At 37.2% G+C, this 26719-nt stretch overlaps 1 protein-coding gene across 1 annotated transcript; it reads left to right on the top strand.

The window, feature by feature from the left end:
- The first annotated feature begins 1222 nt into the window (after positions 1 to 1222).
- Positions 1223 to 26719, top strand: LOC135203678 (transmembrane protein 272-like). The gene is made up of 7 exons (XM_064233571.1): positions 1223 to 1332; positions 3692 to 3790; positions 3913 to 3982; positions 4263 to 4373; positions 4868 to 4990; positions 5692 to 5847; positions 23384 to 26719. The coding sequence occupies exons 1-7, from the start codon at positions 1294 to 1296 to the stop codon at positions 23584 to 23586; spliced, it is 801 nt and encodes a 266-aa protein (XP_064089641.1). The 5' UTR covers positions 1223 to 1293; the 3' UTR covers positions 23587 to 26719.

Raw genomic sequence — 26719 nt, 5'->3', positions numbered from 1 at the left:
ATTTATTATTAAATCCGTTTTGTATTTTTTAGCCTCACTAGCATTAATGTATTAGAAATACTTATAATAAAAATATTTAAGGAAATAACCTGGGATCTCTTTTACCAGAACCGGCAAAATAAGCATAAAAGCATGTTTGTCTATTTTACCGGAACCGGCAAAATAAACTTAAAAGCATCTTTGGCTATTTTACCGGAACCGGCAAAATAGCCGCTTCCGAAAAAAAAAAACTATATGGGATGTATTCCTGAAAAGTCCATTCTATCCATTTTTGTGCTTTAAGCACGCCACCAGACAACTAAAAAAGAAAAAAAAAAAAGTCTACGAAAGGTTAATGTACGGTTTAGTCCTGACAGCATCGATTATTGGGTCACTAACCAGTTTCATCTAAATGTATGTAAGACGATGTCTCGTACGACTTTCATCTCAATTATTCGAAAGGGGTAATCATATACAGTTAACCGACTTACATTTCGGTTTAATTGCGTTATTTTCACTCTGGCCTTCAGTAGTTGTACGTAGCTATGTCACTTAAAAACACTGCATTAGGTGTAGCATATTGTAAGCATAATACTGCAAAACGTACATTTTGATGCAAGTATCGTCACAAAGTTCTTGAGGAAACTGGAGAGAAGAATGGTCAAAGGGTAATTTGTTATAATAAACGTATAGTACTTTTAATCAACAGCCGTGCTGTCATTTTTAAAAGGAAAAAGCGCCACTGCCATTTATATTTTTCACAAGATTTTTCGGCGCGACTGTCCGTACTATTAATGGTAGGATATATAGGTATAACAGGTGAACAATTAACCATTCTCTTTCTTTTCCTAATAGAAGACAGCTCGCATCTTTGAACAACATTTTTTCCCCTCTGCCTAATTGTTATGTTATAGTTGTTGCCTAAGAATACTGCAAATATGTCAATTTTGTATTTTACATTTATTGTAATGTCTTATTAACAATGTCCTCCTGACAGTGAATGCGATTTCATACTTTAAGATTATATCTATGCAAGGAGTGAAGCTTGTATTGGTCGCTTATAATAGTGATATTGAGTAATATCTAATGAAGACTTTTACATTCAACCATTATAAATACATAATATGATACGCAATTAAATATGTAAAATTGATACATGGTAAATCTTAATATAATCGAAGAGAAGAATAATTCATAAAGACGAAAAATTGTGTAAATCAACAGTATCGTAATCATCCGTAGTGTATAGCATCATTCAGGAGGTGCACACGCCTTCGTTTACTCCCATCCTAAATTAGTTATAGAATAGTTATAATGAGACATATTGACAGAGAAGATCCTTGTATGCTTCAGGTAGATGTATATTGTTGATTTGTTGGTAAATGTAAGTTGTAGCCTGCGTATTAATAAGTATTTTGTCACGGTGCAAAGGAAAGATACGAGCGCCGCATAGCCGCTTAGATTTTGACAGTTGCTGATTAGCCAGCTACTACTTCCAGTAGGTGCTTTACTGTGTGCCGAAATATACCTAACTCACGAAATATAGAATGTTCCGTGTTTTTCTCATTCATACATTATTTTGTATAAAATAGCAGGGTTTTCATGTAAAACTGATGCCACCTTAGCGTCAAGGTAGTGTAGTCAAAGGAGGCTTACCTTACGTCAGTACTAGGTAGGTCTGTCCGTATAGCTATACCTAACACTACCTAGAGGTGCAGACGATACAGCCACTGGGTAGGAATAATTAAAGTTAGGTTTATTTTCTAAAGAAAAAAAATAACCATTAAAATCTACATAGGCTACTACTAAACCTCCTTGAAGTAACCCAACTCAAGGTCCATGGAATGTATATACTAATTTGCAGCTGACCCGTGACCTAGCCTGCTAGGACTTGACCTAAGCTGTTAGGAGGATCAAGAATTTGTACTTTATATTACTAGGCCTACACCAAATATGCAAATATTTATTTTTGTTATTTGATTTGGACTCAGAATGGTCTACAATTATAGCGCTGCGAGAGTTGAACCTAAACATATTTGGTATTTTTACAGAAGCAGTCCGCACGGACTGCAAGGAACGTAACCGTGGAGATGACATCCACTAGGGATTGGGGTGTCCAATGTATTTCGCCGTGTTTAGTACTGGCCCCGGGGGGCTTAATTACAGTCGTCCGAATAAATATTACTTAAAATTCTTGTTCAGTAGGTAAAACTGCTTAGAAAAACCGCAACTGCCATAGTCAAGGCTGCCGCGGATAAGTACCCTAGATCTACCACATATTTTATTCATATATACTAGTTCGAGTGGCTGAGATCCTTCCCTGGTTAAATCTGGTGGTGAACGGTCATAAAATCATTGCTTACCTGACTCCACATGTGCAATCACCTGTCAGTCGGTCAGAAGAATTTTAGGGAATTCCATCAGTTCATCCATTCTGGTGAGTGGACTGACTCTGCCCACAAACTGTTGTCTGTACTTAAGTTTTAACGTCAGTTTCAGTGAACTGACAGGTGGATTGACAGGTAAACCTGATCATGAATACCCGGCCTATGGAGGTAGATAGCTCGATTGTCATAGGGCTAGTAGTTAAAATGAATTGTTCTTGAAAGAAGGTTAGAAATTAATTCAAGGCAAAGTGATTGAAATTTGACAGGCAATTGAGAAGGGGTCATGGAGAATAAAAATAGATGGAATAATAGAAAGCAGAAAATAATGATGTGGATCTTGACAGTGCTGCTCCCTTTTTTTTTTCTTTTTTTTCAGTATGCTTCCTGACTTTTTTAGTTTGCATCCTTTAGTTGTTCTTTACCATTTTTCTTTTGGACACCTGAAGGTTCTTACTATCCCCAGACTATTGTAAGGCTGATTGGGACTAGGGGACCATTCTGTTTGATGAGCTTGCCAGAGGTTTACAAAAAGCCCAAGGAGTGTGATCTCTGATGACTAGCCTAAGGCAGATTGGGGTATTGCTGACCACAGGAGAACAGGATGTGAAAACTTACAACTATTTTAACCAGAAGGTACACATGGCTAGATATTTAGGACTAGGGTACTTGCTTAATGAATAATGTAAAAACATGATAAAATACATTGTGTAGAGCAGTTGAAAAGATGAAACAAGCTTTGTGGCTGTTAAATGAAAATTTGTATAATTGAGATACAGGTAGGTATTGTTCAAATCTGTTACATTAAAATAAGAAGTCATGTGGAAGAAATGGGGAGTTTTAACTGTAGCTAGAACCAGGGCGAGTTCTTTGACAGTGTTGAGAAAATAAAACTCTTAAAATGTATGCTATACTAAATAAATTTATTTATTTGGATGTTTGTTTTAGATTAAGCCAGTCTGGTTGTTGTACAGGTTCTTGCTCCTTTACAGCTTGTACTTTGTTTGGAGACTAAGTACATATTAGTTTTGGATGAAATGGCTTTTGGTGCTCCTTATACAGTAATAAGTTTTGTGTCTGTATAGTGGTAGAATGTGTCCTATGGGACATTAAGTTTGCTTTAGAAGTCTTACTACTTCGAGCATAAATGGAAAAAGTTTCTTGTTGTTGGTACTTATTCAAAATACTAATATTCTCCAGTGTTGCAAAATAGCTTCCTAAATATTTTCTGTATAATATCTGCTCAGGGCTAAGAAAGATATAATTTATTATGTATTATTTATAATTTATAGGTATTTATATTCGTCTTGACATTTTTTTGGTTGCAGGATGTTGATGGTACTAACAGTGCAGTCACAACTCCTGGCGATATCATGGTGATGTTAGAAACACCGACCACACCGTTGCCTCTGCATTCACCCCATACGGTACTTAAAGAATGAAATTCATTATACTTTAAAGATGGTTTTTGTATTTGAAAAAATTAATTTTATTAGAATAATATTTTTTCATTGTTATCCAACAATATTTTCTAAATATGTTTTCACAGATCACGACGACGGACAGCATGCCACCCAGTACACCTCCGCCTTCCTACGATGAAGTTCTTTCTCTTAATGGTACAGTTTGTTTCAGTATTTCTAAATATGCAGTTTAGCAATTATAAATTTTTCTCATACTTTGCTGAAGAAAGTCAGTACATACACAATACGTATAGTGATAACATGCTCCTTTATATTTTCAGCACTTTAAAAGTGCTTATTTCATTGTCTATGAATTTTTAAAATATTTTGTTATGCATTGTAATATGAATTATTTATGAATCTATTTATATGTATTGTATTTTAATGCTACTCGGTAACACTGACCTAATGAAAATCAATTCTGTTCTTTGGACAGTCCCTCCTCCATCCTACGAGTCTGTATTTGGCAAAGTACGCGAAGTTCACAGAACGTCCAGTGGAATAGTCGATTTTGTCAAAAACCTGATTATATTATTATTAGGAACAAGTAAGTGTAATAAAGTAGACACTCGTCTTAAATGATTCATTTAAGTAAAAGCCTGTTTAATGAAGTATAAGTTTTGCTTCCACTACTGCTTGCATTGAAAATTCTTATATATTGTGGCAACTATTGTTATTTTAATAAACATTTTGAATGTCTTGCTTTCATTTGTTCTTGTAGACAGGCAAGATTGACTTAATCTTACTCAACAACAAGCCATACTGATTTCACCTATTTTTCTTGTTTAGAAGATACTAGACTCCCTTAATCTTAGTGAACAACTAGCCATACTGATTTCACCTGTTTTCTTCCGTAGAAGACTTAGCTTGGGCAGGAAGAGTAAGAAGCCCAATCAGAATACTGTATTAAATTTGCTTGGGACATTTATAGCTATGTATATTAAACCCCTAGGTATTGTGCTGTGGAAGTTCTCTATGAGTAAAAAGAATACATTGAAAGCATTGATTCTCTAAGGGTGATTTTTTATTTATTATTTTCAGTTGGATGTACTGTGATGCTCGGGGTAACGATAATCATCCCTATTGTCATGATTGTCATTGGTTCCCTCAAGATGAATGATTGTCCAGCTGAGGAGTTTATTCCAATATATCTTGTCGTTGGGGGTATGTTCATTGCAGTAGTTCCTGTTCCCTGAGTGTGATTTTTAATAGCCTATAGCATTAGTGAATTAACTTCAGAATTCTAGAAATATGTTGTGAGACGAATCAATAGCTCACTTTATTTTAGAGCACTGTAACACAGATCCTTATTGTCAGTCAACAATTATAATTATAGTAGCATGATTGCATTCTTTCTTTTGGAAATAATTTTGATTACAATACCTATCTCTCTGGGTTTTGATGCACTATTAAGAAATCATGTAGGGCAGTAAATTGAAATAAATATTGTAAGACAGCAACTGTCTTTTGTTGTGAGACATTTCTGTTAAGTATGTTCATTTATGCTCACTTTAATACCAGTTTTCACTAAAATGATTCTCATGAGACACTTATTTAATTAGAACACTATTCCGTGACAATTGTAATACATAAAAATTTTTTCTGGATATTATGCAGTTTGACCAAAGGTGGGATTCATGACTGGTTACAGGGTGTTAAAGTAACTTTTGGGAAGAAGGGACCTTGTTGGGTTTGGATTGTTTAGCCTTGACAGAGGTTTGAGGTTTGTGAATGCTATTGTTTATTTCTTTAGGTATCTTAGCAGTCAGATTATTGACTTGAGAAGCTAAGATTGTATAAGTACATAATTACTTTTTTGTATTTTATGTTTTTAACAATGGGAAATAAATCTTGCTTATTTACAGGTACGTTTGGAGTTATAAAAAGCCTTTTGAGTTTGGAAGTTAGACGTCGAGCAAGAGAAGAAGAAGTAGATGCATCTAATGCATCAGTTCCATGGCATAGGAGATTACAGTTTGGAGGTTCTATCAGTGTATTCTTATTTATTTGGTTTATATTTGGTAAGTTACTTGTTGATCACATTCATTTCATGTCTTTATGCATGTTTAATACTGTATAATGTAGTTATAGTAATCTAATTCATCATAGTTGTTTGCATTGGAGAGTTCTGTTATATTTGATTGACTTATGATAAGTTATTTAGAATTTCCAGTTTTTTCTCCGAGTTCTGTTTAGCATATGTATTGTTACATATTGAAATGTCTCCCAGCATTATTTTTCACTTATTATTATATCAGTTTAGTATTAGTTTTTTACTGTGTATTTTTTTGTAAGATATACAATATTCAGCTTTTATTTTTAAGTAGCAAGCTAAAACCTGTAGCATAAATACTTTTACTTTAGTAGAAGTGTATTACACATACATTTATTGATATATATATATATATATATATATATATATATATATATATATAATTATATATATATAGATATATATATATATATATATATATATACTATACATATATACATGTATTTACACATACGGTATATATATATGAAATACAGTATAACAGTCTCTAGCACAATTCTCCTAGGCTTTCAGTTTTATAATGTAAGAATGGAAAAAAACCATTAGTCTCAGTTTATTCAGTACCAACCCATTACTGTAATAGCCTAATTTGCATTGCAAACTCCCAGACATCAACTATGGAAGTTGTAAGAAAAAAATCAGTTGGGGTCTGGTAGGTAGTACACTTGCAGTGTCCCTCTGAGCCGTGTTTATGAACTGAATCGAATTTTGTATTGTCTGATCCAACTGCAAGAGAGCTATATGTTGGAAGGTGGCAATTTGGTTAAAGTGAAGTATTGGGATTTTATTAAGTTAATTACACATTTAGAAAAATTACTTTTATTTTATCATAAATCTATAGTAATACGTATAGGTGGGAGGGCAGTGAGCTTTGATATCCCAAGGGGAAAAGGCTCTGAAAAGACCAAGCTTATTAAGGAATGGGTTGAAAGCATATTATAATTGTATTAGAATACTAACCTCCACAAGATGTGTTTTTAGGAGACCCTGGAAGTTTTAGAGGACTAAAGAGAGGGTTCACTTAGGTGGCAGGATTGACCTCAAAGAAGCCCCCTGTCAAAGTAGTGAAAGAGTCTTCTGAGGTTCTAGATAAAGTCAGTTTCATGCTTTGAAGTTCCAGCACTTTTTAGTGGGCTGATTTGTAGCATTTCATTGCACACACTAGCATCATCATTTAAAGATGCAATGGATGAAGAGGTCAGCAATTACAGGAGTAGAGTTGTTGAGTGAATGGATGTCCCTTTCTCTACACCAACTGGGAAATCTGTTCTACTCTGCCTGGTAGGAATTGAGGTCAAGGGTCAAGAAAAATAGGTAATGGCGGCAGCAACAGCCTCTGAAAATTCTTGACCTCTGAGGCTTCACTCGGTAACCTTTAGACATGAAGGCACTGTGTTCTTGGGTTATTATGGAACTTTTTGAAATGAGTCTGTTTCAAGTGTCTCACCCAGGTTGGCTAGATCCTTGGGTGGTGTACTAATACAATAGTCCATAAATCAGTCCTGCTTGGGCCACAGTATATAGCAATCAGGGTCACCTTGATGATGTAATAGGCCTTGATCTTCTTTGGCACTTGGCTGATTGACTGAATGGAGAGGATGGCATACATATTTAGTTAGGGTCTCTAACTTTGAATTATATCATCTAACTGTCAGGCTGCTGGATCCAGCTGCATTGAATAATACTTGTGGTTTAGGGTCATTACAAACTGACCCACTTGAAGCATATCCCACAGATGTCAAAGAGCTATACAGTTATCCAAATTCAGTGACTACTCCAGCAGAGAAAGTTGCTTCCCTGAACTCTGTTGATTGCTGCCCACATTAAGATCACCTCTAGATAGAGGAGGTTTGGATCTTTATCTTTGTTAGTTGCTGAAGTAGACTATTGTGGAGTTGCCAGCCATATCTCCAACAACTTGGCCCTCTACTAACATTGTGAATGATCAGATTACTTCCTTTTATTCCTGAGAGTTGGAAAGCTGCTTCCTGTGTTCCACCAACCATGTTCTCATCACTTGCTGACCAAGATGCGCTCCCTAACCATGAGTTGTTGCATTCATGAACGGATCTTCAGGAGCATGTGGAACTAGAGAACACTTCAGATGGCCTGGTTCTTGCCACAACTGGAGATCTTCCAAGGCTGTGATAGGGAAATTTTTTTAACCCTTAACAGCTGGGCTAAGAAAACAATATGCAGCACCCCAGACTGGGCAAACTTTAAGGTCAGCCAATTTAAGAAAAAAACATATCAATGGAAAGAGGAAGACATACAAATGCACATGGTGTAAGAAAAACATTTTAAGAAATTCTCCCTACTTTCCACGGGAAGTTGAAAGTGACTATTTGCAACCTCTTTTCAGGCATCTTTTACAAGACAATCATAAATTTTACCAAGTTATACATGTTTTTTTCTAATTCATTTTATTTTATTTTGTAAAATTATAATTACAGCTCACAAAATATCATAACAGATAACTAAAATCAACAACAAATTCTGAGTTTATTTGTTGTAAAATATGTACGTAACTTTACTGAGATTGAAGATGCAGTAACTTTTTTTCACTTTTCTTTGCAAAATTACAATTATAACTGACATGCTATCATAAAAATATAAGAACCAATATCAACAGCAACCCCTGGGTATATTTATGAGCAAATAAATAAATAAATAAAGATTGCCCACCACTCAAAACTTGTTATATTGTTACGCACATAAAACCGTTATTTTCATACATTCAACTTCCCTGTCAGATATATACTTAGCTATAGACTCCGTCGTCCCCGATAGAAATTCGAATTTCGCGGCACACGCTACAGTAGGTAGGTCAGGTGATCTACCGGCCTGCCGCTGGGTGGCAGGAATAGGAACTATTACCTTCTAAGGACAGATTTTTCTCTATCGTTTGGACTGTAAACATACGTTTACGGTTCCTCCTGATTTGATTTTCGTGTTTCATCGCCATCGATCTTCTGGGCTGTCTTTTGCAGGGAAGTACTGGGTCTTTGGTTCGGCATACGCTTTTATTAACTTTTTAATGAATTTCGCTTCGAAATTTCGAAGAAAATACTAAGTGAAACTACCGAAATCATCGGTAGACACTCACATAGTTTGCCATAAAGAGAATTATTAATATTTATTCATTATTACATGTAATAAAGGTTACAACTTTATTAAGGAAATATTAAACTCTAATTTCCTACTTTAGGAAGTCAGAAAAGCATATAACTAGATACGCTTACTTTATAAGCTTTAATAGCGTTTGTGCTAACGAACAGTTAGAGTATTAGCAGTACTAGTAGTTGTTGCATCCTCATCACCTTCTTACTCCTCAGAAACTACAAATTTATATATGCAAATTGAAGATAAATGGATAGCTCAAATGCAAGCTTTTAAAAGGTAAGAAGTGAATATAGTGTTCCCCCATTGCAATGGAGGGTGCGTCTGATCGGCTCTGTCTCGCTCCCAGGTCTAGACCTCTTCCAAGCTCACAAGCCCAGAGGAGAAGGAATGTCGACAACCGCAGGGGGGTTTCAGAGAATCCCCACCGATCAGGCGTCCCCTCGGCAGGTTCTGTAGAACGTCCCAGACTGCCAAGTTCGCCATTGGAAAGGCGTCCTAATGTAATGTGTTCCCCTTATTATTATCGTGTTGACGGATAAGGAGAAGAAAGTTCAACGGCGTAGATTCAATGAAGATGCAAGATAATCTCGTCGTAGATATCGGAACCTCAGAGAGATATCTTTCGATAACAGTTGCGGTAGAGGCATTGCCCTATCCTGTTTTCGTCCCCCGTACAAATAGACGGAGGCTCTATGCCATGGGGTTTGAAAGAGTTATTTCAACAAATTCCTCATCGGTACATTTATATGAAAATATATCTATTCTGAGAAGAACGAATTAGATATTAAAGAATATATGTTGATCGAATGAATTATGGATCTCGGTTAATGGTTAAACATACATATATAATTTTTAAGCTTCTAGCTCCTCGGACATGAAGCGCCTGAAACGCCTGAAACAAGGCTCGAGGCGCCTGAAGAGCCTGGAACAGGCGCAAACGCCCTAAAAGGAAGGAAATGAGGCGCAAACGCCTAAAGAGCCTGAAATGAGGCTCAGCGCCAAAGAGCGTCTGAAGAGCCTGAAATGAGGCGCAAAGCGCCTGAAGAGGCGGAAATGAGGCGCAAAGCTGCCTAAAGAGCCTGAAATGAGGCCTCCAAAAGCGCCTAAAGACCTTAAATTGAAAGGTCAAAGCGCCTCTAAACGCCTGAATCGAGGCGAAAGAGCCTGAAGAGGCGAAAGAAAAAGCGTCGGAGGCTCCTCAAAGGAGTCGCAAATCGCCTGAAGCTCCTGAAAACAGGCTCGGAGTGCCTGAAGCGCCTGAAACGAGGCGAAAAGCGCCTGGAGCGCTTGAAGCGCCTGAAACAAGGCTAAAAGCGCCTGAGGCGCCTGAAATGAGGTGCAAAGCGCCTGGAGCGCCTGAAACGATGCGCAAGGCTTCTGAAGCGCCTCAGATGAGGCGCAAAGCGCCTGAAAGCCTCAAGCGCCTGAAACGAGGAGCAAAGCGCCTGAGATGAGGCGCTAAGCGCCTGAAGCTATAAACCAGGATCTTCATCGTATATGGAGTTAGATCCTGATTCTGCGTAAGGTGAAAGACATTCGAGGATTTCTCCTGAAAAGGACGGGAGTTGTTGCACGGGCGGCCGTCGCCCTTCTCAGGATAGTCTTAATGCAAGTAATGGCAAGAGCAAGATCGGTTTTTTTTTTTTCCTGGCGATGACTCAAGATGTCGCACAGGCGGCCTTAGCCCTTGTCAGGTTAGAATCGGTACTGCTAAAAGCCCTTCACCTTACGGAAGGAGGCGCTCTCCTCCGGTTGCTCATTCTTCTCCCAACTTGATGGACAGGAAATGGAAGATAGATCGGAATTGGAAGCCAATAAGGGAGCAGGTCTCTCAGTTTATAAGACCTTAGCGACCTTTTTTATTAAAAAAAAAAAAAAATTAGTTCATTACTAATAAGACGATATTAAAATCTTCCTCCTTCTAAAATAATGCAACCAACCATTTACAGAAAGAGTGGCAATCGTTTGCAAATTGAACAAGGTTCGTACGAGCTCTCATTCATTGATTAGAGGCTCTTCCAGATAATAGAGGCGTAGAATACGGCCTTATCTCCAAGAGAATAAAAATTTGAGGGATTCTCTTCGATCCGAGAGTTTTCATTGCGATCTCTTTCGACTAATGCTAATTCGTGTTTATTGACGAAAAGAACGGAGAGGGCAAAATTTCCATTCTCTCTCCGCATCGGAGAGGAAAGAATGTAGAAGGAAGACTTGCTGCATACGACTGCTGAATGACAAGTCATATACGCATACCATAGTTGCCTTTGTGGTTCGCTACGAAATTATCTATATCCTTACAGGATTTTCCTGGTAAGGACTTCGCTTAAAAAAGTTTGTTACGACAATACCTACTCAGCTTCGGTATTTAACAAAGGTTGTTTGGCTTAAATTGGCATTATTGAGAGCTTCCTTAGGCTCGGGAATAATTTTATTATATTCCTTCATTAAATGAAGTAACTGGCAACTCCGATGAATGCAGCCAGGCAGCGAGCGAGACGGCCGGGCTGTCATTGTAAGCGTAAGGCCAATACAGTACCATCCAGGTCTCGGTCATTAGCAGTCGGTTGCATCTCTCTCTCCAACGGGATCGAATGGTTAACCGTATATTCCCCCTACAATCATGGACTTAGTCTCGAATGGAGGGGATAGTTAAGCTAACATAAATAAAATATTGTCTGCCTTTTGCTAAGAAGCTTTCAATAAGAAAGATATTATAGCCTTTCAATGCTGTTTACCGTAGGGAACATTATTAAAGGATTCTAACACAGCAGAACATTATATTATATAATGCTCTCATGCTTACGAAAGCATGGCTTATTAGAATACATGCTTAGTGAGAAGATGGATGTAGTAGAGAATTCACTTTAAGACTACGGTATGGTCAAGTCTTTCGAGAAACGCACACAACCTTTTTAGAATCAGATATTGCTCAAGAGAAGATGGATGAGTGGAATGGGAAACATTCTCTTCGTGGCAGAAATGGTTTCCCTGAATAGAATATACTACGTATATAAGAGTTTTTTCCTACTAAGAACGGAATTAACATGTGTAAGGATGTCGGGTACCATAAAGGCACAGATGTTCTGGCACATAACATAAAGAGTATTAGAAGAAAGCGCCGGTCTGAAGCGCCAACCTGGCGCAATGAGCCAAGAGCACCATCCAAGATATTTTCTCGTTTTAGCGAGTTATTAACATAAGAGTCCAGTAGCCTCTCAGACAGCACGCTCGGTAACGGCAAGATTCGTTCCTGATTTCGTTACCCATTTAATCACTTAGGCCAATTCCACGACTCTCTCATATCGCAAAGAGCATTGAGAATCTCTTTTTTCGCTCCTGTTCGCGTTAACAAAGAGAACCTATTTGGAAAAAGAGGTTCGATGCAAGATTTTGCATGTCCGTGAGAACCTTCTCGATCAACGATAATAACTGTTATCATATGTCTAACATTTATTGCAAAGAGTTGTGAGAACCTACGGAAAGTCTTCTTCATAGATCTCTTAGCAAGGTAGAAGACGAACAGGCTTCCTGTAGACTGCTTCCTTTTCCTTGAACCAAGAGAAGTAGCAATATACACCATCTTTATTTTATAGAAAGGGGAATAAACTTTAGTTTTTTTTTTTTTTTTTTTCCCTAAATATAAATGCTTTACAGAATTTAAGATAAAGGGCGTCAAAGAAAGAGAGGATAATACTTTATGCCTCATTTTGGCCTTAGAGGTTGGATTCACAGAGGTCACGTTCTTCTCACAGCATGTTTTGGAAGTCTTTTCCAAGACAGTCTGAATATTCGATAAGCATCTATTACAAATGGACCTTAACAACCTCTCCACTCTGAGTCAGTCTTCGTGCAGACTGACCAGAAGTGGACATGAATGAGAGGATTTTTAAAGGTGAATGACAATAGTCATAGCCAGGACATAGAATTGCTGCAGATCGTGTTTGATGGAAGAGGAAACTGTCCTCTTCCGATACCTCTGTGAACCACATATAGGTTTTTTCTTCCTTTTCAGAGGGAAGAATCAACTTTATATATATCTGCTATCAAAGAGCACAGTAAAAGGCTATACTCTGTCTATACAAGGAGAATTAGAGATAGCAGAGGATTAAGATCTTCGGGATCTGATACGATACCTCAATACGACAAGAGTAGGATATCATGTACTTCGAATGGGATCTTTTGTGGCTTCAGATTCCGTGTTCCGACAAGATGGAACTGCTCCTCATCAAACTTCTTTGAGAAATTTTATGAGGGAATTCTTTGTTTTCTCTTGGCCCTTAACTACCAAGAAGACAGGTGAAATTTTTGTGCATTGGAATCTCGCATCAGATTTAATGGAGACTCGGCAATGGGTTCTTGCCAGCATAGTATGTCTGGCAAGAGAACTAAAACCCTCTATTCCTGAATCAACGATTTCAGATAGAAGTTTCGTTGCCCAGGCAGGGTACTTACGTTTTCACCTACATAAGAAGAGATGGTTTAAACGTTTTTGCCTACAAAGTCTTTGGGATGCGATGAGGGTTCGAAATGCTTCCCAGAAGGTATTCAGAGAGATACAGTAAAGAGCTAGAAATCAGGAGTCCTCCCAATTTCAGCTCGGAGTCTCCTTCGACTTCTAAGCCCCTTCCCTTCCTTCGGACAAGGATAGGGAAGATTCTGCAACGAGGAACTTCATCAGCAAGTAAGAAGAGATCTCGTTAGCAACGGAAGGATTCAAGAAGGATCCTCCTCGGAGGAAGACTCTTATCTCTCGTACTGTTAGATGTCCTATCGTCTAATGGATGTAGTTTACTACAATCACCTTCCCTTGCCGGAGAGGCCAGAAGCTCAAAGTGGAAGAATTTCTTCCACCCTTCTCCAATCTCCTGATAAACCATTGTGGAGTTTCAGGACTTTCGGACAATGTAGCGCCAACCAGGCGCCAAATGCCAAAACAGGCGTAAAAAACGCCAGAGGCAGACAGTTTCAAGGAACACTGTCATTGTCTGATGAAGAGAAAGAGGGGGCCTCCAACCTAGCGCAGATGCGCTGGAGGCGAACAAGTCAGACAGATAAGAGTGTCTGATGTGGGCATCGCCAGACATCCTCGGGACTCTACCAAGCTCGAAGCTCCAGCAAGTGGAGAGGAGTCAGCCAGGGGCCAGACGCCAAATAGTGCCAGTCTGGAGCCAGGCGCGAAGCTACTTCCAGGCGCGAGGCGCCAGCCATGAGTCAGGCAAAAAGCGCCTTCCAGGAGCTAGGCGGCCAACCAAGTGTCAGGCAGGCGCGAGGCGCCAGCCAGGCTCAAGGCTCCAGCCAGGCTCGAGGCTCCAACCAGACTCGAGGCGCCACCCAGGCGCAAGCCAGGCTCTAGGCTTCATCCAGAAAAGATCCATTTCAAAGGAAGCCCTGGTCTTCTTTGAAATAAGTGTGATCGCTAAAAGCACTTCATGAATGACTTGATGATTTCTTCAAACAGCTGAGAATTAAAAGCGCTTGACGTGCGAGCTTTTATGAATTCTTGTTCGTTACATAACAATATGTCGTGAAGGACATATTAGCTGTAACTTAAGGGAGATGCAACTCTGTGTTGACTTCCCTTTGCACGAAGGAGGTCAAGTTGACCTACGAGAGATCCTTCTCTCTTGGTTTTACGTGTCTACGGATACGTTGCTGGGATAGGGAGCCGACACTGATCCTTAACTAAGTGAGTTAATTTTTATGTTAACATAGTGTTTTTTTTTTTTTTTGTTTGTTTGAAAGGAGTTTGGGGATAGCTCTTTTCAAACTAAGCACAAACCCTCGTGTTAGGATCAGGTGATCGGGATCGGTGTTGTGCTCCTTAATTATGCCCCTAGGCATAGGTGTATTGTCATGTAAGTGGATAAGACCCCATTGACAAATGACCATTAGATTCTGTCGAGTAAGTGGATAAGACCCCATTGACAGATCTACAAGAACTCTTAGCCATAGGTCACATCCTCGCTGAGGCTCTTGAGACGAAGCAGACACCTAGCAATAGCTAGGAAGTCAACCCTTCGTCTAAACACATAGGAACCAAGGTTTTATTTATCTATTACCTACAACGTATGTTGTTTACCTGTCTAATCAGTAATTAGCTGTCTCTTACCCACCGCCAAAGGTGCCAATCAGCTAAGTATATATCTGACAGGGAAGTTGAATGTATGAAAATGATATTGTTATTGTACAATAAAGTTTCATACATACTTACCTGGCAGATATATACTTAGCTATAGACTCCGTCGTCCCCGATAGAAATTCGAATTTCGCGGCACACGCTACAGGTAGGTAGGTCAGGTGATCTACCGGCCTGCCGCTGGGTGGCAGGAATAGGAACTATTACCTTCTAAGGACAGATTTTTCTCTTCCACCTGTCTCCTGAGGGGAGGCTGGGTGGGCCATTCAATCGTATATATCTGCCAGGTAAGTATGTATGAAACTTTATTGTACAATAACAATATCATATTGTTACACATATGATGGTTTCCATCCATTAAGGGTTAAAATCTTTGGTGGATTGAGGGGAAAGAATTCCATATCGTCCTTTTTAGTCAACTCACAAATAATAACCATAAGGGAAATGGACAAGTGTCAATCCCTCCACACACACCCACACAAGAATTGTTTTAACAGAAGAGACACTTGTAGATATGTTAGAAATGTTGAAAAAAATGTAACAAAATGGTATTAGGAAGGATCAGATATTGAAAGATGTTGGCACAAGACAATGGAAGCTATCACAAAGGGGATCAGGGAGAGCGATTAAATGTTGTTGCTGTTGAGTCACACAACAAATTAAAGGTAGAGATACAGTCTGAAGAGAAGAAACCATTTTTTTCTTAATGAAACATGAAATGGGTTGGTGTGACAGGGATATTTCCTACACAGAAAAGGCATCTTTTGCTTATCAGGGTTGTAGTGAACTTGTAACTGTTATCCATATAAACTCATTCCTTTTAACTTGAGTTTCTCCCTCCCACCCTTGCCATGATAACTTTTTGAGTTGCAGCTGTTCAGCCAACACAAGAAGTGACTATATGAGGCATCTCGTGGACAATGGGCGAGTGTACCAATTTCTTACTTTTGAGTTATGAGTGTTTAAAGTCAGGTAGAGGTGGCAGAAATGATTATTACAGAATAGCATGTTATTATACGTACATTATTAGAATCCTCTGGAAGAGACAAGGTCGTACATCAGAAGAAAATAAAAAAAAATAAAACACCAAAACACACACAGTAAAACACATGATGGTGTTTTTTTAGCATATTATAATTATTGTTCAATCAACTTTAAATTTATTCCTGTATTAGATGTCAATGAACCAAACATACTGTGAAAAATTTCAGCCAAAAATTCCAGTAATTGATATTGTACTATAAATATTAATTAAGAATGATCAATTTCCTTTGTGTGCACCCTGGCATTATATATGTACTGTGACTGAAGGTCATGGCTTTTCAATACCCAATTTTATTGGGCATTGAAAAGCCATGACCTTCAGTCAAAGTACGTACAGCCAAACCTCGGTTTTCGTACGCCTCTCATTTTGTACGTTTCGGTTTTCGTAGACTTTTTCCTACGAAATTTTGTCTCGGTCATCGTATTTTTCCTCGGTTTTCGTACGCTTGAAAACGCTCCATCCACGTGATTGAGCCTTGTATCGAGCACCCAAACAAAGCATCCCATCTTCTGTCGTAACCCATTCTGCTTTTGTGTTCATTGTTTTTGTGCTTTTTCATTCAAGTCTAACTGCTAAATAAACATTCATGGGCCCAATGAAAGTTCCAAGTGCAAGCCCTTGTGTAAAAAAGGTGAGAAACAATAGAATTTAAGAAAGAACTCGTAGCAAAGTGTTGGAGGAAGTTGCATGCCGATCTCAGTGAGAAAATGCCTACAACAAGCGCTGCTGATTTGAAAAATTCAGAAAATGAATGGGCATACATAAGTGCCTACTTCAAGCATTAAGGACATGTTTGCAAAGTGGAATGATGTAAGAAATTTTGTGGAGAATTATCATCCCAACAAAGAAGTTGTAATCCATGTCTCCAACATGTTTAATGACAGTCATGTTTAATTTTAGGCAAATTTTAAAGAACACCAGAAACAAATAGGCCAGTCAATAGGGAATTGAATAAGGAAAAAATTCATGGAAAGCTGGAACAAGCTTCATTGTCTTTGTAATAAGGTATTTAATAATGTATAAATTTTGCACCCCTCTACCGCCCCAGATTTGGCCGCCATCTTGGAAAAATGGCGGCGATAAACAGTTTTTTGCAAATATCTCGCTTGGGACTCACTTTATCAGAAAATATGTCAATACATAAGATAATCTGCACAAAATTTCCTATAATTACTCTTCAATGCATGTTTTTGATATGTTGCACCGTTTTCGTGCCAAGCCTACAAACAAGTTTGCGACTTGTTTTGCCTTCCCCTAATCTCCAAAATTTGTCTCAAGGGTGTCCTTCCTCTTTTTGTTTCTATCTTGGGACAGACAGTGAATGCTCACTGGCAGAGTTAACACCCTTGTACCCAACCATCCACCCTAATTATGAAGTTATCAACTTAAACAATGCTTTACCAGTTCTTGCTGCACAATTAGAAGTATTGATTTCCAGGATAATATTGGTTTTCTCATAATGGGTAGTATAGCGAACTACATTGTTCTTTATAGGAAAGTAATGACAAGCAGTTCGGTTCTTTTGTAGAATGGTTGTAAGATAAGATAACAGCTTGGCATGTATCTATCTATCTATCTCTTGCCTGACACCTTCATCCCTTGCGGGGTGGCCATAACCAACCTTCCCAGGGAGGTCTGTTCACTTTCTTTTCAACTGTATTTGCTTTTCATTAGGAGTGGGTCGCTGGCCCTCCTATACTTAATATATTCTGATTATTCTATTCCATGAGGTTTTTCACCCTCTGATATCAAGGAGTTCTCTAATGTGGCATCAAAGGGATCGTCACAGTCCTCTTCATCATCAGTTATGTCAGAGTGTGAACATGACAACCCCTTGCAAGAAACACATATCACAGAACATTTTAATCCTGCCTTTCTACAGCTGCAGGTGGCAGTCATGCAACCTTTAGCACATTTGCATGAGACAATGTTGAGCAGGTCTGGTGGAGCTGGGTCTTTATCTGTAGTGACTGGAACCAATCCTTTTGTAGTTGCATTCCAACCCCAATTTGTTGGAGACAAGTCATTTCCCAACCGCTTCTGCACTTGGTGATATGTACGTAAGGAATGAAATCAAGCAGCTGCATCTGTAGGAGGCAGAGAAGCCAAAGTGAATTTACTTTTAATGAGTGACTGAGCATAGCACAGATATCTCAAATCAGAAAGGGATTCACATTCATTATGCCCATATAAGTGAAGAATGAAATTCTTTCCTGCCTCAGCAATCTTTGCAGATTTAGCAGATGGTTCTTTAAAGACAGCAACAAGATCTTTTAGTTCTTTATGTTTTTCCAAAAGCCTTATGAACTTAGTTTTCCCTGTCTAAAAAAGGCAGAAGTAGTGTCGGACCCACTACATGCATATAAGAAGAGAATGTTGTCCTTGTTGACTTATCCAAATTTCATGGAGGTTGGTGTGTACAGCTTGCTTTCTGTATTTCCTCTGCCTGGTTTTAAGATGTATATATTGTCCTTGATCCAACCAAGGCTGTAAGGATGATTAAGAGGTCTACATCTTCTCCTACGATTGTTACTGATTCAGCCATGGTAGATTCTTCAATAGCAGTAGCAACAATCAATCTGTCTGCATCTTCAGTAGCTTGTTTTAGTGTATAACCCTCATTGATCAGTCTAGTGGTGAGCATTGTAATAAGCCAACTCTTATTTCTTTCATTTGAAAGAAACCTGGTTTGTGTTACGGGCATTGTTTCATCAAATGTGTCTGTGGTAGAACAAATCATTCACTGAGCACGCTCAGCACATTTTGTACTTTTGTCTGCTAGATTTTCTGGATATCCAAAAAGCTTCAGCACTCCTTGCTTTTGTGTACACCTTCCTACATTTTTCATGCACTTTCACATTTTTCAGGCCTTTTAATTGATATTGTTTTCCATCTTTCCATTTAATGCTGTAGTCTATCAATGTCTGCACACCTTTTTCTTTAACTTCTCGAGTCTCACCCTCGCAAAGTTCTCCTTCACAAATGAAGCATTTCTTTAACCCTTAAACGCCGATTGGACGTATTATACGTCGACATAAATTGTCTGTTGGGTGCCGATTGGAAGTATGGTACATCGATATAAAAAGTTTTTAAAAAAATTTCGCGGAAAAATACTTATAGGCCTACCAGGTGAAAACTTTTGAATCACACGCCTTGGGGGATGCTGGGAGCTCGCAGATCAAGGCGTTGTTTTGTTTACAATCGTTTCTTTCTTCTCGCACTAAAAACATCAGCGACACATCTCAGAAATTATTTCGTCACTTTGACATAATTTTTGCACCATTTTATATTAGCCGTTACATGGAGTATTATATATGAAAATGTGTGCAATTTCATGTAGAATACAACTAAAAACAACTCATGGTTGTAGCTTTCATCAGTTTTGAAATATTTTTATATAAATAACATAAGTGCCAAAATTTCAACCTTTGGTCAACTTTTAAGCTAAAACTCTTACATTCTAGTAATATTCAATCATTTACCTTTATTTTGCAACAAACTGGAAGTCTCTAGCACAATATTTCGATTTATGGTGAATTTATGAAAAAAAAACATTTTCCTTACGTCCACGCGGTAACTCTTCCGAAAAAAATCAGAAATTTTTTTGTTCGATTGTTGTAATGTTTGCACCATTTTAAATTAGCCGTTACATAAATTTTTATATATGAAAATGTGCACAATTTCATTAAGAATACAACTAAAAATAATTGAAGGTTGTAGCTTTTCTCATTTTTGAAATATTTGCATATAAATCACGATAAATAGAAAAAAACCACGGTCGGTCAACTTTAACTCTACTGAAATGGTCGGAAAATGCAATTGTAAGCTAAAACTCTTACAGTCTAGTAATATTCAGTCATTTATCTTCATTTTGAAACAAATTCGAAGTCTCTAGCACAATATTTAGATTTATGGTGAATTTAAAAAAAAAAAACTTTCCTTCCCTCTGCGCGCGGATTCTCTGCCGCAAATCTCAGAAATGCGTACGTTGCATTCTCGTAATATTTGCTCCATTTCATATTAGGCGTTTCATAGAGTTTTATATATGAAAATGTGTGCAATTTCATGTAGAATACAACAAAAAATAATTGAAGCTTGTAGCTTTTCTCATTTTTGAAATATTTGCATATAAAATAAATATATAAAATAAATTTGACATTCGGTCAACTATAATTTGTCCGAAATGGTCAAAATCTGCAATTGTAAGCTAAAACTCTTGCAGTATAGTAATATTCAATCATTTATCATAATTTTGAAACAAATTGGAATTCTCTAGAACAATATTTCGATTTATGGTGAATTTTTGAAAAAAAACATTTTTTACGTCCGCACGTTACGAATTCATGCATCATTTTGTGATAATATTTTCTCTGTGTTGCTTTGATCGTTTTACAATGTGTTATATACCAAAATGATTGCAATTTAGTGTACAATACAATGAAAAAAAATTAACTCGTTAGCTTTAACCGTTTTGCTCACAGCGCGATTTGAATACAATTATATATGAAATTTTGTTTTTGCGCTATCATATATCGCATTATTTATATATGATAATGATATTTTTTTCATTTCTGATGGTTGCATACTAAACTTCAGGCAATGACAAAAAAAGGAGCCAAAAATGAACTCTTAATCTTGAAAACTAAGCGCGCTGTGATTTTTTGAAAAAAATATTTTTTCCGCTTCGGCGCTCACTCCGAGACCCCCCCGGCATACGGGAGACAATTTATATCATACCCCTTCGGCATTAAAGGGTTAATGAAGACATTTTTCAATAATATAGCAATCACTGATAGACTATGGGTCTGTTTTCATAGTCCTGAAACAAAGAACTATAGTTAGCTTAGAAACTTGAAGCATTATTTAATATTGCATGCAAGAAAAATAACCACATGCTATTCAGACACAAAGGGTAGGAAAAAATTAGATTTAAATATTATCGTACTCCTGGAACCAAAAAAAAATTTTTTTTTAAATGAATAAATGAGATTTTATAGGAAATTTTATGACTTATTATTTTATGTATCTGTAAACTTTCAGCTAAATTGAGTCCTAAGCGAGATATTTGCAAAAAACTGTTTTTTGCCACCATTTTTCCAAGATGGTGGCCAAATCCGGGGCGGTAGAGGCGTGCAAAATTAATATGTATTAAGTACCCTATTGCAAAGATAATGAAGTTTGTTCCAGTTTTCCATGAATTTTTTCCTTATTCGGCCTTTTTTCCTCCTCTATTGACTGCCCTGAAATGTCTTGGGACAGTTTTTGTTGTGTGACATGGGTCCAGAAACTCTCAAGCTGGTCCTAGTGCCAGTGAAAAATGAAGAGGGGAAGTAACCTCAGATAGTGCCAGTAAAAAACGAAGAGAAGTAACCCCTTCCAAACAATAACCTCTCCTCCTCCCTCTCCCCTCCTCTCTGTCTTCCATATGCTAACAAGTGTTTTCCATAAAGGTGAGAGTGATGTTAAATGTTCATTTATTCATTTCATTAGTCATTTATATTTATTTCTCATTGTTTTCTGTATGTAAAACTGCTTATTCCCTATAAAATGTATTTTTTAAAAATATTTTTGGGGGTCTGGAACACATTAATTGTATTTACATTATTCTTTATGGGAATTATTGTTTTGATTTTCGTATGTTTTGATTTTCATGGGAGGTTCTGGAATGGATTATGTACGAAAACCAACCGAGGTTCCACTGTACGAGTATACGTATTAATGCCATGGTGCACACAAAGGAGACTGATAATTTTTAATTAATATTTATAGTAAAAATATTAATTATTGGAATTTTTGGCTGAAATTTTCAAAGTATGTTTGTTTCATTAACATTTTATACAGGAATGAATTTCAGGTTGATTGAACAATAATTATTCTATGCTAAAAAACACCATCATGTGTTTTACTGTGTGATTTTATTTTTCTGATGCATTAATTTGTGTCTTCCAGAGGATTTTAATGATGTATAATAACATTCTATTCTGTAATAATCATGTCTTACTCAAAAGTAAGAAATTGGCGCATTCGCCCCTTATCCACGAGAATTATGACTTGAATAAATTGTTCACATTCTCCAGCCCCTCTTTTTCATAACACTTCTTACAGGACAAGCCAGGCCTACCCTCTTCTCCTTCACAACAGCCCCAGACCTGTTGACATAGCCTCTACCACTGTCTCTTTTAGTCTTTTTTCTGGGACTTTAGCCAAGTCTTGGGCCTTTTCTTGCATGAAGGCAGGAGCGGCGGTGTATTGGCATTATCCTGGTTAGTATTACTTGCCATGACACTGAGTAATTCAATGTAATAACAAAATAATGCAATGTAAACAAAACCAGGCTTCACTTGCATGCTTGGCGGGATGACTAGCTGGGGTGCTCGCTAGCGTGCGTCTGATTGGCTGAGAGGCAGCCCTTTAACTTGGGAAGAGGTAGCCACTCGCCCATTGGCTGGGCCACGTGCAGACATTCGCCTCTTATGCTTTGAAATTCCAGACCTCCTTCGCTGCTCCGCTTGTAAAACAAGGGAAACTGGACGGAGAGTTCTGAGCCAGCATGGGTCAGAATTGCGAAAAGCTCTTCACCACGAGTTTTTCAGTGCTTCCACCTAGCAGAAAACATGCATAACTCATTTTCGATGGGGTTTGCGCATTCGCCCCTTGCCCACATGAGATTCATGAAGATATTCAAAGTGGCTACCCCAGAAAGTAATTTTTTTTTTTTTTTAATTTGCCTTTAAGAAATTACATTTGTTTTGACCATTCATGTTCCTTTATCTTTCTGTCAAAACTATTAGCCATAATCAAGTAACATCAGTAGAGAGAAAAGGAAGGATGAGGTTAGTCATCTATCTGTATGTTTGCATGTGCAGTAGCCATATTTGGGACTGAGGCTGATATGGTTTACATCATCATTTAGAACTGTAATGCTGTTGTGGAAATAAGTTTCCTTATATATCTATCTGGATCTCATTGCTTTACTGTGAAAAGTTGACTTGAAATAAGTACCAAATTGCCCTGGGTTTGTGAACACAGAAGTCCCATTCTTATTTTTGTATTTATATTCATCCTGTTGGGATTTTGAAATGGAAACTTGCTCTACTTATTTTTCCACAATATATTAGGTACTACTTAAAATTCATGCATGTACTTTATAATAATGATCATTAATTTACACCATGTCTGGAATTACACTTTACTTTTCAGGTTGTGTTTGGGTGTACAGAATTTACGAGCCAAGTTATGATAACAGCAGTACCCATTACTGTGATTACACACTATACCAGTTTACCTTTTGGCTACTAACCTCCGTCTATATTTGTATGGGACTCTTAATGTCTTGTATGTGTTGTCTGTCTGTAGCCACAGTTGTTATGCAACACAGTCAGATAAGCAGTGCTCGTGTTTGAGCATATTTTTTAATTAGATAGTATTCAGCAGTTAGTTATATTTTCCATTTAGTGTAAATTTTTAAAACAAAGAGCTAGGTTTTTTTATAGAGAGGTGCACTTTTTTGAGGATTATGTCACATCTCTGAGAACTATTACACAAATTACCCTACCCATTCATCCGATTCTTTCAGTCTAGATTGTACAAGGTTTTCTTGTGGAGACAGTTGGTGCTTGGTTATTCTAGTCACTTGGAAATTAGTACTTGCTAGTCAGTATTTCATTTCAAGAAAAAGATTACCAAAAATAAATCTTATGAAGTGTCGTAACCGGTACAGTTAAAAAGCTTTAAAGCTAGTGTTATTTTAAGTGGTGCTCAAAATGATGCATGACTGTATGGTTTCCAAACCTATAAGTACTTTGTATGTATTTCTTTGAATGCTTTGATATGTAGCATTCCATTTTGAGAGAAAGTAAGGTCACATTTATTGACAGCTCTTTTATTTTTTTATTCTTTGTTTGTCATTTTTGCTGTTCCTCCCTCTTCTTCAGATGACTTGACATTTCTTGGGAGATTAGTACAATTATGTTTTTCCTCAACTTTCTAACCCTGTACCAGAAATTAATATAATTTTTCCAAAAAGAATTTGCATAGATGCAACACCTCCGATGTAAAAGTTACATTTGTAGAGGAGCATCCTGAGGGAAATTTGTATGTAATGTACAATAATCATTACCTATTGCATTTGATGGTTAAGAGTAACTATCAGGTGCTCATCTCTTGAGAATTTTCTTTCCCTAGTATCTTTAGAAGTAAGGTTTTATGTTGCTATGTTTTATTTGCCATTTAATATTTATCAGTAATTTTTTTATTATATTGTCCGAGTAAGATTTGGCAAGAGGAAATGAATACTCAAAAAGAAATACAATTAATGGACATTAACTTACTACTAGTCAAGGGACACTTTTGTATAACTTCATTTTATTATTTATTTGCCCTAGGTATAACAATGGTGAAATAACTGTATTTATTACTTTTTATTTTCTAGGCCCTGTAACTTGTTAAAAGAAGGTAATGTAAGATTATGTAACTGTTCAGTGAAACTAGCAGTACCTTGCTATGTATAATGATCACTACAGAACCCTTAACAAAATATAGAAGCTTCATTCTGTAGTATGCAGCAGTATATTACTTCATCTTTGAATTTGAGACTTTTCTTCAAATGACAAATGAGGCTTGTTTGCCCCATTATCTTTTTTTTTATATATATATATTCAGTAGTCTTACATTCATCAGCACTGCAGTATGCAACACAAACCACACAGGATTTGTTTTAGTTTTACATTATTGCTGTGAGCAGGCTCCAGTTTCTTGAGTGACAAAACATACATTCCTTTCTTGTGGAGTACAGGTGTATTTTTTCAGTCATTCTGTGGACAGTGATTTTGAAATTATGTTTAATAGTCATAAGTACAGACCCAACAAACTGAAAACATTTTATGGCATTGTTAATATGGAAAAATTGAGGAGGAGATTGACAACAAAAATGGTGTTCGTAAGGTGGGTCTTCAACAATTTTGTTGTTTGTCTATAATTGTACTAAACTATTCAGAAAGATATGATTTTGTGCAGTTTATCACACAGTTATTTTTGCTTATTGGTCTGTTAAAGTATTTACGAAATAATAATATAGTGGCAATAAACTGTCTAGGATAGTAAATAGAGATCTCAGTGATGTAGATGGTCTGTAATGAAAAGGTAGTAAATTGGCTGTATTTTAAGCTGAGATCTGAAAGATTGAGACAGTTTGGGAATGTGCCATGAAAAGGAGAAGGGCAGTTAGTCCAAAACATATTAGATATTCAAGTGGCAAGACAAAGACTAGTATGAAGGCTCAGGTAATCAGGGAGGGGGCTTTGAATGGAGACCTGAAATTATATTCAGCTCCTTAAAGGGAAAATCTCACAAAAAAAAATTTAATTATGGAGATGACAGATAATAAATAATAAGAAAAATCATAAGGTCCCTTGTGGATCAGTAAGTGCAGACTCTACCAAATATGACAATGGTCTTACTGAATATCTATATATAAATAGGAAGGAACAAACACCCAAAGTTTTTCCATTTAAGAAGTCTTGCTAGAGGTAACAATGCAATTTAGTTTGGAAATAAAGGAAGCTATGCAGTCACCAGCAACAAGAACATTATGACTATATAGAAATGGTTAGTCCCTCTGGATGTCCACCAACTACTCTGACTTGTCAACATAGTGTCCGTCCATCAGAGCAGCTACCTGTGCCAAATTCATTGAGTCTCCTTACAGCACTTATAGAGTGTTTTATGCTGTTTTCACCATTCATTATTGAGACATGTTGGAAAGGAAAATTGTCATTCTTTGATCACCCACTATACTAGTCCCTTCCCCAACCAAATTTCTTTTGACCCAATTCTTCTAGAGGAATAGGCCCTTATTATTTATTCATGACTTTCTCTCTCTCTCTCTCTCTCTCTCTCTCTCTCTCTCTCTCTCTCTCTCTCTCTCTCTCTCTCTCTCTCTCTCTCTCTCTCTCTCTCATTAGTATATTCACATCTTAGATTCGTTTTGCAACCTTTATCACGTATTGAGAAGGCTAAATGTAGTCATTTTCACTTTTATTTTAATGGTTTGCTTTTTTATGTTTTTTTTATTGTGTTTTGGATGTCGTGTGGGTTTTGAGGTGTATCCATTGTGTTTATTGATGTTAGGATAAAGTCTCCAATTTCAAAGATCTGATGTGCAAAAAAGATCAGTAGGACATATAGCAAGGTACTGCTTAAGTTATCTACTAAGAATCTCCTATTGTGATGATATTGAATCACCTGAGAGCATCTTGAACTTAAGGCCTTAGGTTATTTATTTTTATAGTTCTAGAGTTTGTTTATATGTACAATGATTTAATATCTTACTTTATTTAAGTGTGTTGTTTGCTGTGTGACCAGTATGCTCAAGAGAAGTACTATAAGAGGTTTATACTTATGACAAAGACTTTCTCATGTTCATACTTTGTATCCATTGTGGGAAGTCATGAGAGTGTAGTCGTGTTCTCTCTGCCAAAGGAATAGAGTAGCAGACATAATTGTACACTAGATGTGATTTCCAGAATTGAAACTGAT

Source organism: Macrobrachium nipponense, chromosome 36, assembly GCF_015104395.2.
Source record: "Macrobrachium nipponense isolate FS-2020 chromosome 36, ASM1510439v2, whole genome shotgun sequence".
In the NCBI taxonomy this organism is placed as follows: domain Eukaryota; kingdom Metazoa; phylum Arthropoda; class Malacostraca; order Decapoda; family Palaemonidae; genus Macrobrachium; species Macrobrachium nipponense.
This window is presented reverse-complemented; position numbering and strand designations above follow the sequence as displayed.

What these genes read in the sequence shown, in the direction of transcription:
- LOC135203678 (XM_064233571.1), top strand. Translation starts at nt 1,294, where the DNA reads ATGAGACATATTGACAGAGAAGATCCTTGTATGCTTCAG. An exon ending in AAGATCCTTGTATGCTTCAG is followed by an intron (nt 1,333 to 3,691) that starts GTAGATGTATAT and finishes TTTTGGTTGCAG; the next exon opens with GATGTTGATGGTACTAACAG. An exon ending in ATTTATTTGGTTTATATTTG is followed by an intron (nt 5,848 to 23,383) that starts GTAAGTTACTTG and finishes TTTACTTTTCAG; the next exon opens with GTTGTGTTTGGGTGTACAGA.